The sequence below is a fragment of the Carcharodon carcharias genome, chromosome 13 (genome assembly GCF_017639515.1).
Source record: "Carcharodon carcharias isolate sCarCar2 chromosome 13, sCarCar2.pri, whole genome shotgun sequence".
Classification (NCBI taxonomy): Eukaryota; Metazoa; Chordata; class Chondrichthyes; order Lamniformes; family Lamnidae; genus Carcharodon; species Carcharodon carcharias.
In genome coordinates, this window is record NC_054479.1 from 95,548,456 (window position 1) to 95,565,932 (window position 17,477).

At 39.6% G+C, this 17,477-nt stretch overlaps 1 protein-coding gene across 1 annotated transcript in view; it reads right to left on the reverse strand.

Moving 5' to 3' along the window:
* The window catches only part of dera (deoxyribose-phosphate aldolase (putative)), a 35,458-nt gene that overhangs the window by 5,312 nt on the left and 12,669 nt on the right, over window positions 1-17,477 (reverse strand). Inside the window, exons 4-7 of the mRNA XM_041202495.1 lie at window positions 16,213-16,308; window positions 15,176-15,310; window positions 14,003-14,131; window positions 1,128-1,240 (exon numbers count right to left, since the gene is read on the reverse strand). Coding sequence (XP_041058429.1) covers window positions 1,128-1,240; window positions 14,003-14,131; window positions 15,176-15,310; window positions 16,213-16,308 — 473 coding nt within the window. The remainder of the gene's footprint in view (window positions 1-1,127; window positions 1,241-14,002; window positions 14,132-15,175; window positions 15,311-16,212; window positions 16,309-17,477) is intronic.

A 17,477-nucleotide genomic window follows, 5' to 3' on the forward strand; every position in this document is an offset into this window, starting at 1 on the left:
GGAACAGTAGACAGTTTCTTGGTAAATTAAAAAATGACATTCAAAAGCTTTTAAAATCTATCCATTTTTGCCCTTGCACCTGTAAGAACTAGCTTATTTTTTTTTTTAAAGAGCCTCCTCATATGGCCCACAAACTAGCACAGTTAGTAGAAATTTCCAATGATGGAAATTCATCCTGGTGGCATGGTCAGTTCCGAGGGTGGGGCCTACTACTTGCTCAATTTTACATTATAACTTAGTACAAAAAAATTGTGGAAACTTGACCAGCACTGAATTATTTTTGTTTAAAATCCTGTAATCGTTTGAGTGAGTTGAACAAAAACACAGAAGAAACTCTAACCCATAATCTTTAGGCATGTAAGCAACACTACACAGTGAAACACTGAAGAGCTTAAACTAACACAATGGAAAGGTGATCACTTATTTGCGTGTATAAAACGAGTTGCTGCATCCTTCAGAATGCAAAAGCCATAACATGGGGCTGCAACTTTGACATTTCCTGGCAAAAGCACTGCTAAGCATAGGGTATGTACAGCCCTAAACTAGGAATCTCTGTTGAGTTAAGCATACAAGCTCCAAGCGAGCAATTACATGACTAATTGTATATAAATTTGACTCCAGTGTTGTTCTGTTACTCTAATACTATAATTGAATTTTTGCTAGAACTGCGCATTCATCCTGTAACTTTACATGTTTTTGTCCAACCTACATAAGCCCATCTAAAAGGGGTCCTTCACCTTTCAATTCAAGAAAACTTGATTTTTGTGGCTTTCACACAGGTCTGAATATCCAGATTTGAAGATTCCAATCCAATCTTTCAATCCAAATATATATATATATATATATATATATATATATTTATTTAATTCATTCATTCATGGGATGTGAGCTTCATTGGCTGGGCCAGCGTTTATTGCCCATCCGTAATTGCCCTTGAGAAGATGGTGGTGAGCTGCCTTCTTGAACCGCTCAAATCATGGGCAACTCTAATTTTTATGAAATTGCAGATCTTCACTGCTTCTGTTCATTATGCTGTGCAAGCAAATCATTCTAAAAAAAATACTTGGAATGCTGAACCATCATGAAGATTAGAAATTCTACTCCAAAATATTTTCCGATTGGTGTACCTTGTAACCGAACTTCCAATAATAGTCTCTGATAGCCCGCACCATCACTAGGGCAACAGGGAACGTTGCATTCACCCCTTCTTTTCCTGTAGAGGTTTTAATAAAATCAGAACCTAAAGAAAAAATTAGCAACATTTAAAAAAGAGCAAATTTAATAGAAAGCCACCATCTTATCCCTTGGAGGTAAACCTTTGAACTAAAGCAGAAATTCTCTGCTTAACTGTTCAGAACTTGTATTCCAACAGCAACTATAAAAGTGTTCCTAAATAATACTTTGATAAAGTTAAATGCTGCAAAGACTTTTTACAAGAATTCTTCAGGAGACTGGTGATGAAAGAGGCCTAAAAAACTAAAAGAAAAACAAAAAGCAATGTAGAGAACACAAGCATGTCAAGTAGAAATGTAGTAAATATAAACTAGGGGTAAAAGCTCACTTGTACATAATCTCAAAAAAACCAAAGACCAGAATGAGGAGGATAAGAGAAAGAATCAAGGGATATCAACATGGCTTAGTTGGTAGCAACTCTTGCAAAAGTCAAAAGGTTGTGTTCAAGATCACAATGATTGGGGCAAACAATCTAAGTATTACTTCAACAATACAGCATTTACTCAGTACTATGCTGGAGGTGCATCATTCAGATGAGATGTTAAATCAAGGCCCTGACTTCCCTGTTTTGTTGATGCAAAAAGCCCCAAAATAACGATGCATATGATGTCAAAATGAGGTTTCAATTATGAAACACAGCAGAAGCAATCAAGATGAAAAGATATTTCTTTGGTTGTTGTGAAGAGGAGCTGGGAGCCCTTTCAGTGCTCAGGCCAACCTCTGTCCCTCAACCAACCCCACCAAAAACGGACTGAACAGCCACTTGCTGTGGGATCTTGCTGTGTTTTTCAAATTTATTCACGGGATATGAGCATCGCTGGCTAGGCCAGGATTTATTGTCCATTCCTAATTGCCCTTGAGGTGATGGTGGGGAGCTGCCTTCTTGAACTGCTGCAGTCCATGTGGTGTAGGTACACGCATAGTGCTGTTGGGAAGTGAGTTCCAGGATCTTGACCCAAAAACAATGAAGGAACGGCAATATATTTCCAAGTCAGGATAGTGAGTGGCTTGGAGGGGAACTTCCAGGTGATGGTGGTAGCCCTTGTCCTTCTAGATGGTAGCAGTTTCCCTGCAGTATATCTTGTAGATGGTTAACACTGCTGCCATTGTGTATCGGTAGTGAAGGGAGTGAATGTTTGTGGATGGGATGCCAATCATGTAGGCTTGATTGGCTTTATCCTGGATGATGTCAAGCTTCTCGAGTGTTGTTGGAATTGCACTCATCCAGGCAAGTGGAGAATATTCCATCACACTCCTGACGTTTACCTTGTAGATCATAAACACACTTTGGAGAGTCAGGGAGTGGGTTACTCACTGTAGGTTTCTGAGCCTCTGACCTGCTCTTCTAGTTACAGTATTTATATGGCTAGCCCAGTTCAGTTTATGGTCAATGGTAACCCCCCAGGATGTTGATACAGGAGGATTCAGTAAGGGTAATGACATTGAATGTCAAGGGACGATGGTTAGATTGTTGGAAAATGGTCGTTGCCTGGCACTTGTGTGGCATGGATGTTACTTGCCATTTGTCAACCCAAATCTGGATATTATCCAGGTCTTGCTGCATTTGGACATGGACTGCTTCTGTACCCGAGGAGTCACGACTGGTGCTGAGCATTATGCAATCATCGGCAAACATCCCCACTTCTGACCTTATGATGGAGGGAAGGTCATTGATGAAGCAGCTGAAGATGGTTGGGCCTAGGACACTAGCCTGAGGAACTCCTGCAGTGATGTCCTGGGATTGAGATGATTAAATTCAGCGTGTAAATTCACTGCCATTTTCATCTACAGTGATGACTGCATTTGCGCTAGCCGATTGGATGTGAAATACAATGGGACACATTGACGTGAATAACACATTCTTTCTTTTATGCAGACAGGACAATACATTTCATGGCAATGGAGTATTGCCATTTGATTTAAAGCTGGGTCACGTATACATATCAGGCTTAAGGTAAACTACTCTTTAGCAGTAATTCAGAATATAATAAAACTATATTATTAATATTAATTATTAAAGTACTAAATTCAGAGTAAAGTACTCTTTGTCAAGTAGGTGACCGAAGGTTTATTTGAAAACAAACGATAGCCTGAAATGGCATATATCCTTAGTTTCATCCATTTCAAATTGGGAGGCTTTCAAGTTATTAGCACTGGAATCTTTTCAACCTGAGCAAAACAAGGTTCCAGGAAATTCCACACACCATTGCTGGAGACAAAATATTTTGAGAAATTATATTTATGCAAGCATTTTGAACAAGGTCCTAAAACAGCCCTTTCCAAGTTCCAAATGCAATATGTTATTGGATCTCCCACTAGAGAGTAAAGCTCATTTACTCAGCATGCAAAAATGAGTGCAAAGTGACAGTTTTTAGTGCAAGGAACCTGAGGTCACAAGAAGCCATCTGTTCAAAAGGGAGCATATGTCAGTCTGCGAAAGGTAAGATTTCAGCTGATGTTAAGGGCTTGTGTTCCCAAGCAGCTTTCATAAGTCGCCATACCAGTGGATACTGTCCACCAGACTGTCCCTCCATAGGAGGGAGGTAGGTCACAATGGCTGCCAACTGAAGCCTTAAAGATTTGGACATGATCTCTAGAGAATAATGTTGTCAGAATAAAATGTCTGGGATATGGCCACAAACTAATTTCAAAGAGATTCTGAAGAAATACTACGAAGAGCTTTTTGTTTAGATCCACTTGTGTGGACAATGGGAGCAAGTGAAGCAAATAGGAAATCAAGAGGGTAGATCACATGAAAAGTACCGCAAGTAAAAATTCTTAAAGAGGCAATATCCTGTGATGATCTCCACTTTGAGAACAGCCTAAATCTTTGTAAAGTGTAGGATGAACAAATGATTTCCAGGACATTGCAATTAAAAAGTGTAATACAAGGACATTTGTTAAATATAAGGCATTCTCAAATACTGCAGTGCACAAAAGATTAGTAACACTTTTTTTTTAAAACGTGCAGGTCACACTAATAGATTAGAGAACTTAATCATAAAAGTCTTGAACCTAAAGAAAAACTAAGTTAGAAACAAATTGGAATATCTCCGGCACAAAAGATGGGAAAGGGTTGCTTGTATGACTCTGCCTTAAGCTGATGCTAGGAGGGCAAGAACACGTTAAGTATGTGCATTGTCCATGTTTTGACTACACCATTAGGTGACACACACTGCAGTGATTAATATACCCGAATACTGGCTTGCCCCAGGCCTATCCATCGCTTCCCAACAAGGCATGGAAAGTAGAGCGACAAAATGCCGAGGAGTCAAGATCAAATCCTCCCACAAATCATTCCACACTATCAGTCTAGACAGGAGACAGACATATGCAGATCAAGGAGGAATCCTTTTCAGATTCACTGAAAAACATACAGCTCTAAAATAGCAATTTTTCATTCCCGATTATAAGCAATAACACAATTACTTCGACATTATTTCCACCTCTATAGAATCTAAACGTATCACTTTGAAACATAAATGAAAATTTCTGTGAAAAAAATAAGATTCTTTTGTAGGACATTTCAATTGAAAAATATAGGATTACTTTTTATATTGCCTCTGTAGCCTTGATTCTTCATTTTTACACAGGCAAATTCATCTTTTATACAGTCCATAATCAGATTTTTCTTCTTTTGACGTTTAATAATCGGCTTTTGATGAAAAAGATAGATAACATTCTTATTTTCGATGCTACACAATGTGTCTTAATTACATCCACTACTAAATTCATTTGCTTCAATTCTCCAAGGGTTTTTGATGCAATTCTGCACCTCATCACTAAACAGGATAAGATTAACATTTTTCAGTTCATTAAAGAAATGTTCTGTGTGTTATTTCCTTTGTACTCATCTTTCTTAATTATCACGTAATGGCTAATGCTTTTTAAATATATTTTTCAGAATTAAAGCACTATTCATTTGCAAACCAAAAGACTGTGAAGAGTATATAAAATTACTGACTCCAAAGATTAATGTATCAAATTATTACTCTAATTTTAAAATTCAAAGTCACGGATTATTTAATGAGAAAAGACCAGACTATAAGGATCTATTATTTGGAAAAAAGTGTTAAATTAATTTTCAAAGTAGATCAGCATGCAATTAGTTATAATCAGCTTTATCTTCAATTATGATAAAAGACAGAAATTATATTTCAGTTCTTTGAGGGTTAGCTCTCTGTTTCATAACTGATGACCAAAACACGTGGTTGTGTTCTCATGTTACTGGAAAGAGCAAGTTTCGGCAAATAAGAAGTATCCTATTTATCAGTACCGGAGCCATGAGTGCGTGTGCATGTGTTGGGGAGGGGTAGAACAATTCGAAAGAGGACAGAACAACTTCGATGTTGTATGGTTTTAAAGGTTTACAGGATATCGCATGAGGCAATTACAAGCCAACTGGCTAACTGATTCAACGATAGTCTAGGATGTTACAAAGTCAAAATGGTGATTATCACACTCTGGTACACAATCACATTACAGCCTGCCTCTGTCATATCAGAATTTGCAAACTTCAATAGGTTTTTGGTCTGCACAACATGCATATAAAGTTATGAACAAGGTTTGAGTCACACTGCACACAGAATGTATTCCCTTATAAACAGCCCCTCTGTCTATAATGTGCCTTGAGAGTACACTCCCTCCACTATCAAATCTATGACACAAGGTGGTTGAGGATCAGTCATTCTTATTTCCCTAATGCCAAGCTTGTGAAATTTCACAGAAGCTTTGGAAGGGAAATCTCAAAAATCCCAAAGGAAGAACCGTTCTGGAAAGTCTAGGATGGAGTCTTAGCCTGTAACAAAGTTGGCAGGAATAGGAATACAAGAAAAAAAAATTAATGGAAATCCAAAATAAACAGAGAAAATTCTAAAAACATCCAGCAGGTCAGTCAACATCTCCAAAGAGAAAATATGGATTAAACTTTTAGGGAGTGTACCCTTTTCCCAAGTTTCTCAACCTCACTGAAATACTTGTTTGCTTTTCAGTTTGGGAGAAATGTCACACCCAAAATCTGAACCTACATTTTCTCTTTGTAGATACTGACTGACCTACTGTCTAAACTCTGAGTCGTGTACCCTGGGTACAGAAGACATGGCACCATGGGGAAACATAAAACTGCCATTCAGTTGAGTACCTTCACCTTCTAACTTGAAGTTTGACATAAGAATGCAACTAGAGTGTTTTAATTGCCTCACCAAAGCAGGAAGAACACAGCAATGTCTGTGCAAGCCGTAAGATGATACTGTGGGTTACCTGGGCTAAAGTAAAGAGTGCTCATGCATTAAGTACTAAATATATCCATCTTTACAATGCAGTAGGGTGTTGTCAAAAAAATCTTTAAATGGGCAAGAACCTGTGACCCCACCAGTCCCCATTCTGATGGCAGCATTAAACATTTGGTATGCAAAGACATGAGCGTAGAAGGATAAATGTTTCACACCAGCTCATCCACAGTTACAGTAAATTAGTTCTATTTGTATTTTAATGAACTACTGTCCTACAAACATAAGTTACACATTGCTAGCGAAACATGTAGTAACACAAAATACCTTTTTCATAGATTTGAGCTGTAATATACTCTAGAACTGTCAATTAAAGGAATTAAGGAAATGCAGTATGACTGACCTTGCTCAAGAAATAATGTGAGTCTTCCTTCACAACAGTTTTACTATCTTCATCTCAATTCATATGCTCTCCACAAAAAAAAATAAAGGCCATTTGCTCATCGGCTCAAGATGTGTTAAACAGTCAGAAATAGCTTCAGACAAACGCGAGTTTGTGTAATAAAGTGAAAATAAATTACTAGACAAGAATTTTACAAAGTATTTTAAACATGTGAATTGTACAGCTTTAACATTGAACAAGTTACTCAGAACTAATGGATGCAATGGGATTGAAAAGCAGCCAAAGCACTTTGTGGATTAGCACGGTTGGCTGGACAGCATCAGAACAGAATGTGGCTCTCAGTTTCTCTCGCGAAAGCCAGTGCTGAACATGGCACTCTTTCAGGAAAAGAATGAGGACCTTGCTTTTATATTGCAACTCTTTATGCGCTCAGGAAGTCCCAAAGCACTTTATAGCCAATGATTTGATGATATGCAGTGACTGTTATGAAGTCAAATGCAACAGCCAACTTGTGCACAGCAAGGTCACAAAATACAAATAAGATAAACAACCAGAGTTTGTTTTTGTGCTGCTGGCTAATGGATAACTGCTAACTGAGAAATTGGGAGAACTCCCCTGATCCTTTTCAAGTGGTGTCACACAATCTTGGGTGTGCACCCAAATAGGTGGTCGATATTTTTCTTGCTAAAGGGGTCAATCTTAAGAGGGAAGGCTATCCCAAGTCACCCTTGGTTTTATGTCGTCAGTATACTCAGAGTGACTGTCTAGCATTCCCCCCCTCCCACCCCCCACAAAATGGCAGTCCTGGCAGCTGGCCTTCACAGGTCTCAACAACTTTATTTCAGATTGTAGCTGGCCCCACAAGATTCATATCTCTGTAAAGTGGCTGCAGTTGGCCAGATTAGAAGATTCAAGCTGTCTCCAATGAGGTCAGAATATCTTCCTGTCTTTTTGGTTTAAAAATATATAATGGATGAATGGGCCAGTGAGAAAAAAAAAGTGTAAATTAACCACAACAAAAACAGTTGGGATGACACAGAATACCTACATATTCTTGACGATTCTGGTATGCAGCACTTTAATAACATCTAGTTCTGACTTACGATATACAGGCACCACAAGTAACAGCACCACCTATAGCAAAATTAAAAATCTGCAAAGCTAATGTGTCATTACTTAAGCGATACATTTAAACACTGGCTAATGCATGATGCCCCCAAACTGAAAAATAATATAAAAATCTTTTTAGTTCACCTCATTTCAAATAGAAACTAATTTCCCAATATATACTGAATAGCTAGTAAAATGTTTCAAGGCACTCCACACTGAGTTATCAAAGAAGCCAGATAAGGAGATATTTTGGCAGATGACCAAAGATCGTGATCATAAAAGATAGGTGTGGATATCTTAAAGGAGGGGGACATAGTAACGGGAAGGTGTTCGAGGAGAAAATTCCAGACCTCAGGTCTTCAGCAACTGAAGGCAAGGCTGCCAACAAGAAAGCAATAAAAATTTTTGATCCAGAGAAGACCAGAACTGAAGGATTGAGATAGCTTTGAGGGTTGTAGGGTTGCAGGAGGTTACAGATATAGGGAGCAGCAAGGCCAAGGAGGGTTTTGAAAACATGGGAGAACATTTTAAAAGCTTAGGCTTTGCTCAATTTGGCAGGTCCAATTTAGGTCAGCGAGTACGGGAGTGATGGGTAAAAAGCACTTGGTGCAAGCTGGGATATTGGCAGGAGAGTTAAATTTACAGATGATGTAAGATAGGAGGCAGACCACGAGGGTATTGGAATAATCAAGTCTAGAGGTAACAAAAGCATCGAAGATGATGAGGGTTTCAGCAAGTGAACAGAAACAAAGGCAGAGTCAGGCCCAGTAGTGGAGGTGGCAGTCTTAGTAATGGCATGGATGTGGTCAGAAGCTCATCTCTGGGTCAAGGGCAATACCAAGGTTGTAAGAAATCTGGTTCAGTTTCCAGGGAGAGAGATGGAGTCGGTGGCTACGGAACACAGCTTGTGCCGGAGCAGCTTTGGCCTTCCAAATATTTAGTTGGGGGACTTTTCTGCTTATCCAGTGCTGGGCGTGTGCAAGAAGTCTGATGATTTGAAGATACTGGAAGCTTCAAGAGGTGGTGGTACCGTCGAGCTGGGCATTGTCAGTGTACACATGGAACCTGACATTGTTTTTCAGGTGATGTTACTATGGAACAGCATATTGATGAAAACTAGGAGGGCCAAGGATAGATCCTTGGAGGACACCAGAAGTTAACTGTGTAGGAGTAGGAAGAGAAGCCATTGATGCCAATTCACTGGCTACAATTAGACAGTTAAGAATGGACCAGGCAAGTGCAGTCCCATGCAGCTGGATGACAGTGGAGAGGTGTCAGATGGTGTAGTCAACTATGTCAAAGGTTTCAGGCAGGTCAAGAAAGGATAAGGAGGGGTAGCTTATCTTTGTCACCATCACATAGGATGTTATTTGTGACTTGGTTAAGAACTACTTTGGTACAGTGACAGCGGTGTAAACCTCAGGCATTCAAATAGAGAGATCTGGGAAAGATGAGCATGGGATTTGGGAGGCAACATGTTCAAGGACTTGAGGGGGAAGGGGCTACCAATAAGATTTCACATCTGCATATGTAAGTGGTTACACATCAAATAATATTGGGAGGTGTTATAGAAATCCACATTTTGTTCATCTGCCATATAAATATATTCAAGATATACATGGTTTTATGTTCACGACAGTGAATTAATTATCTCCTCCCTAATCTTGTCCTCGTCACCCTTATATGAAAATGTAGTCTACAGAAGCAATAAATGCCAGTGGGCAACTGGGAACACATTGTTCATACATCCCCAATGCATGCAACTCTTCCTCTGCACTACAGAAAAAGTTCCAAAAATTCCCTCCCTCTAAAAATATACATTTGTAACTTTCTGCGACCCCCCATTGCTCCTTGCTCAGGAATCCATTCAATTAACTTCCAAGACACACGCACACACACTTCATAAAACCTTGACTCAATAGTAAGTAATTTACAATATTAGTGATATTGAAGAGTCTGGACTGTTTATGCATTTAAAAAATTAGCCATTCAAATGATGTTTTGCGTTTTTCATATAAAAGATATTATGTTGCAACTTCATTGCTGTTAGAACTAAAATCAAATTTGGGGGAGGAAGAGACAAGAAAAGGTCAGTAGATCACAGGAATGTTCATCAAGAAATCACAGAGACACATGCCATTATTTGACTGCCAACTTTTGGGCAGAAAAATCTAGGGATGACTCTCCATGTCTCCTGATGGGCGTACGTGTAGTCCTAAAATCAGCCATGCACTGTTATACTATTACTGAGCCAACAGTGTTCAACAAACATCACAATGGATGCAGAGAAATGGGGTAACCGGGCAAATACAGCATTGTGGTTAAAAAGGTTGCATTCTCTAGTTATTGATTCACCAAACGGTTTTTACTTAGCTTGTCAAAACCCCTCAATTTTGAGCACATTTCCTTCGCCTTAGGAACAACTGGGATGCTTATCCAAAAAAAAGTTTCATTAAAATAACACCTAACTATCCAACCAGCTAAAACCCTGCAGTACTTAGAGAAAATGCATTTATGCTAACAATGGACAATTTAAAAAAAATTAAGTAAAAATGGCATGGAGAGGTACAGGAGAGGCTTTCTAATACCAGAGCTGAAGAGAAACTGGAGTACGAGGGAGTTTTTTCACTAGACTAGGGGATATGAGGGCGGCTCATAGAAGTGTTCAAAATTTTGAGGGTTTTGAACAAGCTAAATAAAAACTATTTCCACTTGTTTGTGAGTCAGTAACTGGAGGGTAAAAATTTGAGAAATGAAGAACAAGGTTTGTGTTTAAGAAAGTTTATTATGCTGAAAGCTGTCAGCACATGGGATTTCAGCATGAGTTTGTATTTATATAGCATCTTTAAAACAAAGGAACATACCAAGGCATTTTGCCGATAGGCATAGGGAAAGCAGATGAGGGAGAAATTAAATAGGAAGATTGATTAGAGGTTTGGTTGAGAATATTGAATTTGAAAAGGTTTTTTTTAAAAAAGGTTGAGGTGGGGGATTTGCAGTGAATAAAACTGAAGCAGCTGAAGGATCTGCTGTCAACGGCAAGGCAAAGAAAGGAGATTCAGCATTCTGCAGGGCATGTGGATTTTAAAATCACACCTGCCCTCCACAATATCACAGACCTTTGTTCTTATCCGCACTCCCCCTGCTCCCTCACCTTTTTTCCACGTTTCTGTACTTGCTTATAAACTGTTAAAATCTCTAAATTCTTCCAGTTCAGACCAGACCATTGACCTGAAATTTTAACTGTTTCTCTCTCCACAGACAGCCACTAGGAGTTTTTGTTTTTATTTCAGTTTCCAGCAATTCACAGTACTTAGCTTTTGTTTAAACGCAAAGTATTGGGGGAAGAAGAGCTAGTGTAGATTAGCAAGGATGGGGCTGAGAGATCAGTCAGTCTGAGTATGGGACAGAATATAAATAGCAGAATTTTGGACAAGTTGACATGTATCCAGACTACCCTCTTAATCTCCTCAGTGTTTGAATGGTCAAGTCTGATGATGCCAAAGACGGGGGTTTCAGCAGTGGATGCAATGAGCTAGGCAATATTGCAGCGATGGATTAACTATTGTCAGTGATGGATGGGACACGAGGTTTGAAGTTCACTTCAGGTTCAAACAGAATGACAAGATTGCTAGCAATTTGGATCAGCAGTTTGCATGTTTGGAGAGGTGCCATTATTTCCCTCCTAAAAGAAATGGTGGAAGCAGAATGCCTAAAAGCTTTTTAAAAGGGAAGTGGATAAATACGATGCAGAAGAGGCATGGATTGAGACCGAGTCAATACTTCTTTCAGAGAGCTGGCACAGTCATGATGGGCAGAATGGCCTCCTCCCATGCTCTACATTTCTATGATTCTACATTGAGCTGCATCTGAAGTGTACAGATTTTTTTTTTTAAAACAACCATTTCTCATCTCTTTCTTTCATGAAGTTTCACCATTCCATGGACCTTCTGAGCAGTACTAGCAGGCTTGATAACTGTTCTCAAAGCCATGCCTGGAGGTCCATAGGTGCAACATTGGGTTACCGTCCCTCAGGTTTATTGCCTTCCTTTTCTGGTATCACCAGCCCCTATTTCGGGCATTTCCCACCACTAAGGTCAAAAAGCTCACAGTATGAGGAGGTTGTATAAACCTGTGTTGCTGAGATTCAGTAGAGGTGTTAAAAATTATCAATGGTTTTGATAGAGTAAATAAGGAGAAACTATTTGTCAGTAGGCACAAGGCAGAGATTTAAGTTAACTCGAAAAAGAAATGAGGGGAATGCATTTCCCGCAGTGCGTTGTTACGATCTGCTATGCACAGCCTGAAATGACACTGGAAGTAGATTCAGCGATAACTTCACAAGGGAATTGGATATACAGTTGAAAAGGAAAAAATTGCAGGGCTATGGGGAAAATTAGATGGCTCTTTCAAAGAGCCAGCACAGGCACAATGGGCTGAATGGCTACGTAACAAAACATATTGAAACTTCACCATGCTGCGTGGTCAGGCAATCATTTTAATGCTAACATTAGACAAAGCAACTCGTAAATTTCTGTGCATTCTCCATCATCCTTTTTTAAAATTTAAATCACACCTTCCTCTGTGCAAAATATCAGAGGCATGAGAAATCCTCCTGAGCCTCTGGCAATGCGAAGTTAGCAAGCTGCTAAGAGATGAGACCAGCCTGATAATTTTCTCTCAATTCTTGTGGAAGAGCTCTTTGTTCCACTGCAAAGTTCAGCTAAGACGAGGAGCTCGTTCTCCTCACATCATCACAATCATACGATTTGCTGAAGCATGGCAGTACACCAACAAAACAATACACTTCATCTTTTTATGAAGACTGTTGTTTGGAGAAATTTTGCTCAATGAAATGAAAACACTTGAAATAAAGTGCTGCATATGCACACAGTCGGAAAATTCTCAATGTGCTACACAAACAGTCATGCCCAGTATAGCCAATTAGCGAATGGCAGGATCACACAAACACAATAATTTGATTCTGGCACTGTTAGTTGAAGACGAGATGTTGGTCGACATAATGAGACGGTGGCCCAGATCTTCCGATCAGGATCTGAAACTCTATTACTGACCCAGGTCAGACAAAAAGAAAGGCACATTTACCTTCCCCTGATTTTTCTGAGTGATCTTCTGATGGAGGATCCTTCAGAACTGACTTGGTGCAGCAAACCTCAGAGGGAGCAGCAGAGAGAATCTGTGAAGCCACGCCTCCTTTTTACGGCACTAGTTGCTGTATTCCAGTAAGTAAAGAGTTTAAACGTCCCAGAGCTTCTTTGAAAAGCTATGGAGGGAAGGCAAGTGCGTGAGGAGGTAGTGTAAGCGGATAGGGTGAGTAAGGTAAGTAGGTAAGGTGGCAGGTAGGTCAGGGTAGTCAGGTCAGGTCGGATAGTGGGGGCTAGTCAGGCCAGGTCAGGGAGGGATTGTTGGGTGGTGAGGGCTAGTCAGCTTGCCTGGGGGTGGGGTGGGGGGGTTGCACGAGAGGGGTCAGTTGTATAGTTATTCAGGTATTAACTAGGTTTTTTTCTGTCTAATGTTTTCTGGATAATTATCTAGATAAGTAAGTTGGAACTGTCCAAAATGTCCAACTCTAACTCAGAGTTGGACACTTTTTCAGAAGGTGCCAGAGAGTAGGGGAATTGCCCATTGGAATTTCAAATGTCCCAGGCAATCCTCAGAGTCCCTGCATTGTGACATCCAAGGGGTCCCAAAGCACATCTTTCAGGGTACATCCTGTCTCCGACCATCCAGAGACTAAAAGATCTGGGTCAGTGTTTTGCTCATTTCTGATTGAACCCACAGAATCTTTCATGCCCTACTTAACCATCAGAAAAGCCAGACTGGACCTAGCTGAACTTTCACCCAATGGTTGACATCTCCCCTAATGTAGCCCTCCGTCTGTACTGTACTGGAGTACCAACCTTGAATAGTGGGCTTGAACTCACCACCTTCACACTCAAAGGCAAGAGTGCTACCAACTGATCTTTATGTAAACTTTCGTAAGACTCCAAACAGAATTTAAAGTTACCTGCCATCATGGCTACAAGACTAGCCTTGTAGACGTTTGTCAAGGATCCCAATTCTCCTGTTCCTAGTATGGTCTTCATGTGGGCTTCTCCACTGGCGTCATGACATTGTTCAATCTCCTTATACAGCTCTAGAAACACCATATATGTTGAGAGCTTTAAACAGCAAATTACAATTTACAAATATGACTATGCTGTTCCCATTTTTTCTCAATGTGCTTTCCCTGGTAAATCAGAGGCACTTTCCCTAATATATCATCCCTGATATCTATTCTCTGTAGGCTGCTTCCACTTTGTCCAATGTGTTATCTCCGATATACTACTCCCATTCTCCCTCTGATGTATTCCTATAGTGAAGGTGCACCCACAATCCTAATTTTTGCAGTGATTTGATACAGCTGAGTGATTTGTTAGAGTACTGCAGATGATAGTCAAGAGTCAAACAAGTTGGTGTGGGACTGAAGTCACATATAGAGTAAGCAAACTAAGGACTGCAGGTTTCCTTCCCCGGAATGAATCAGTTGGATTTTTAATGCACAGTTTCATTGTTACTTTCACTGCTCGCAGCTTTAAAAAATAATTCAAATTCTTAAGCTACCATGGTGGAATTTGAACTCATTAATAATCCAGGAATATAATCACACTACCATAAACAATGATGGGTATTTCCAAATTGGCAGGTAGATATCAGCAGGAAACCCTTAGTAGCAGAAATGACAATTAGCCCAGTAATTGAGACAGTGAAGCATCCAACAGGGCATTTATATTTTCTGTAAACACAACCTAATGCAAAACAATTCATCCTTAATTTTTCCTTTCCTACTTTCGGGCAAGCACCTTCCCTTTGCTCTGATCAACGTCCCCAGTTGGATCAGAAATGAAGAACTTACAGAGAGCATATTTTAACAGGTGTAGCAAACACTTTTTTCTGATGCACCGTCACCAGTAGCGAGGCTCTGTGCCGACAGTGGAGGCTCAAATATCACCCACTATCTGTTTAACAAAACAGCTTGTCTCAATGACAACTACCATTCTATATAACAGAAGCAAAAGAACCAGCTCCTTTGATAGTGCTCAGTTCAGGCAGGTAGTCACAGCAGTACAAATTGCAATTTATTTTTAAACAAAAGATAATCTAAATAATTCTCATTTGCAGACAATTGAACAACTCTTACCTTCCCACTGGCCTTTCAGCACCAAGGTCCTGTTGATTACAATATCAATTTCTCTAGCACCTTCTTCAACTGCCAATTTTATTTCCTGCAAACGTATCGCCAGTGGTGTCTGTCCAGCAGGAAAACCAGTTGCCACTGATATATTAAAAAAATATATATTGAAGCTGAATTGAGACAAAGAAATAAGTTGCATTTCTATAGTCCTCCTCGTGTACAGGAAGACAATTCACAACATTATGCAATAAAAAGCCAAAAGGGATTCCATGAAAATCAGCCATGGGGGAAGGAGAGGGTCATAAAGAAACCAGTATGGAACCAAGGTCACAATCAAAGAAGTGGTTCTGCAACTATTTGGGAACTAGGTACAGAATACTAGAAAGCAGGAACACAGCTGAGTGGTTGTGGAACAGAGGACAGGAAAAGCCCTGTGTTGGAGGAATAGAGGGTGCATTCAGGCATCTATGGCAGCAGGAGATTGCTATGATGTGGATGGAACCAAGCCATTCTTGACTTGAAACAAGATTAACGTGCTTGGTGGATGAAGCTAGAGGAGCAGAAAGAGGATAAGGGAGAATCGATGGGTATATGGAGTTTATTGCAGGGGAAGACATAAGCTCCATATGTTTGGATGAATTAACACTTGAAAAGTTGTTGCAAGGAGGCCAGACAGCAGACCACTGAATAAATCCAGCTGAGTTAATGAAGGGCTGGATTAGGGTTTCAGTGGCAAAGGCGAGAGATATGGGTAGAGGTGAACAGCTGCACAGGAGGATGAAAAGTACTTTGGCAACGTGGATGTGGGAGAGGAAGCTGAGAAGAACACCATGATTCAGTGTTAAGACCAGAAACTACAAACGTACATTTTCAAATTGTCATAATTTAACAGTGACATAGATAAAATAATACCAATCAGAAAATCTAGATCAGAGTTTGCATAAGAATTATTGCCGAAATATTTACTGAATGCATTTTTTTTAAAAAAAAAGTTCAACATATTTACCTATCGTCTCAAAAAATGTTTAAAGAAACTTCAATACCTGAAGCAACAGGGATATTGCACTCTATATTCTTCAATGTTTGTACTGCATCAGACACCCGAGATGGATAAACACATACTGCACCAGTAGTGATACCTACAAAGACAGCAGAGATCAACTATTCACTCTTTAATACTTTGAACAGGATAAAGTAGGTGTAAACTACATATACCATAAAATTAAACCCAACAGTACCCTCATACACCATAACTAAGACCTTAATATTTTCTGTTAAAACAGAAGTGCCCTATGAATTCTACATATTTTTTAAATCAAAAACACTTTGCCACAGATACACATGGAATAGAACAGACTGCTGCCTGCATGCCATGAATCCTGACACGCCAACCCTCAATGTCTGAGCATTTCAGCCCCATTTATTCAAAGTATGACAAGATTTAGAATGATGATAAGCCACTGAGGACCTCAAACCTCTTCCTTCTGCAAAATACAAACTACCCTATCTTAGACTCTGATACACCCTGAGGGAAAACTGTACATAGAACTTGTACTTCTTATTCCTTGGCAAGGACGGTTTCACAGGACTAGAAGTTTGCAAAGGCTGTTTTTAAACTCTGCTGTCTCACTAATTGGATAAATCTTAAGATCAAAACACCATGATCTATTAGTATCGCCCACTCTAGAATAGCAGGAACATGGATTTAAAATTTCTATGCAATCCATAAAGACCAAAAACTTGAGCTACACTGCAATAGGAGCTCCATTTTCACACAGTTCCCACATATTTCCCTAACAGAGCTACAATTTAGGGGGTGGGGTAAAATGCTTAAAAGGTTAAAATACATGATATTCTGGAGATTGGGGCCTAAACATATGGAGATCAGGGAATGATTATGTACAGTTTTCCCTCAGGGTGTATCAGAGTCTAAGATAGGGTAGTTTGTATTTTGCAAAAGGAAGAGGTTTGAGGCCCTCAGTGGCTTATCATCATTCTAAATCTTGTCATACTTTGAATTTGTTAAAAGGAGTTTACAGCAAAGGCCTTTGCGCCTGAAGCAAACACCACAATAATCAATTGTCAGACTGTAGTATTTTTCAGCAAGAACTTCGTCGTTGGCAACATCACGATCCTTAAAATGAAAGGTCAAGTGACTATTTGGCATAAACATGTGACAAATGACTATCACTTCACAATAAGAGGGAAAGGGATACAGTGGATAATAGACTCAGGGAATGGAAAGAGTAGAATAAATGCTCAGCTTATGAGAAGTGGCGATCTCATGTTCTACCTTGCTCAATCATGA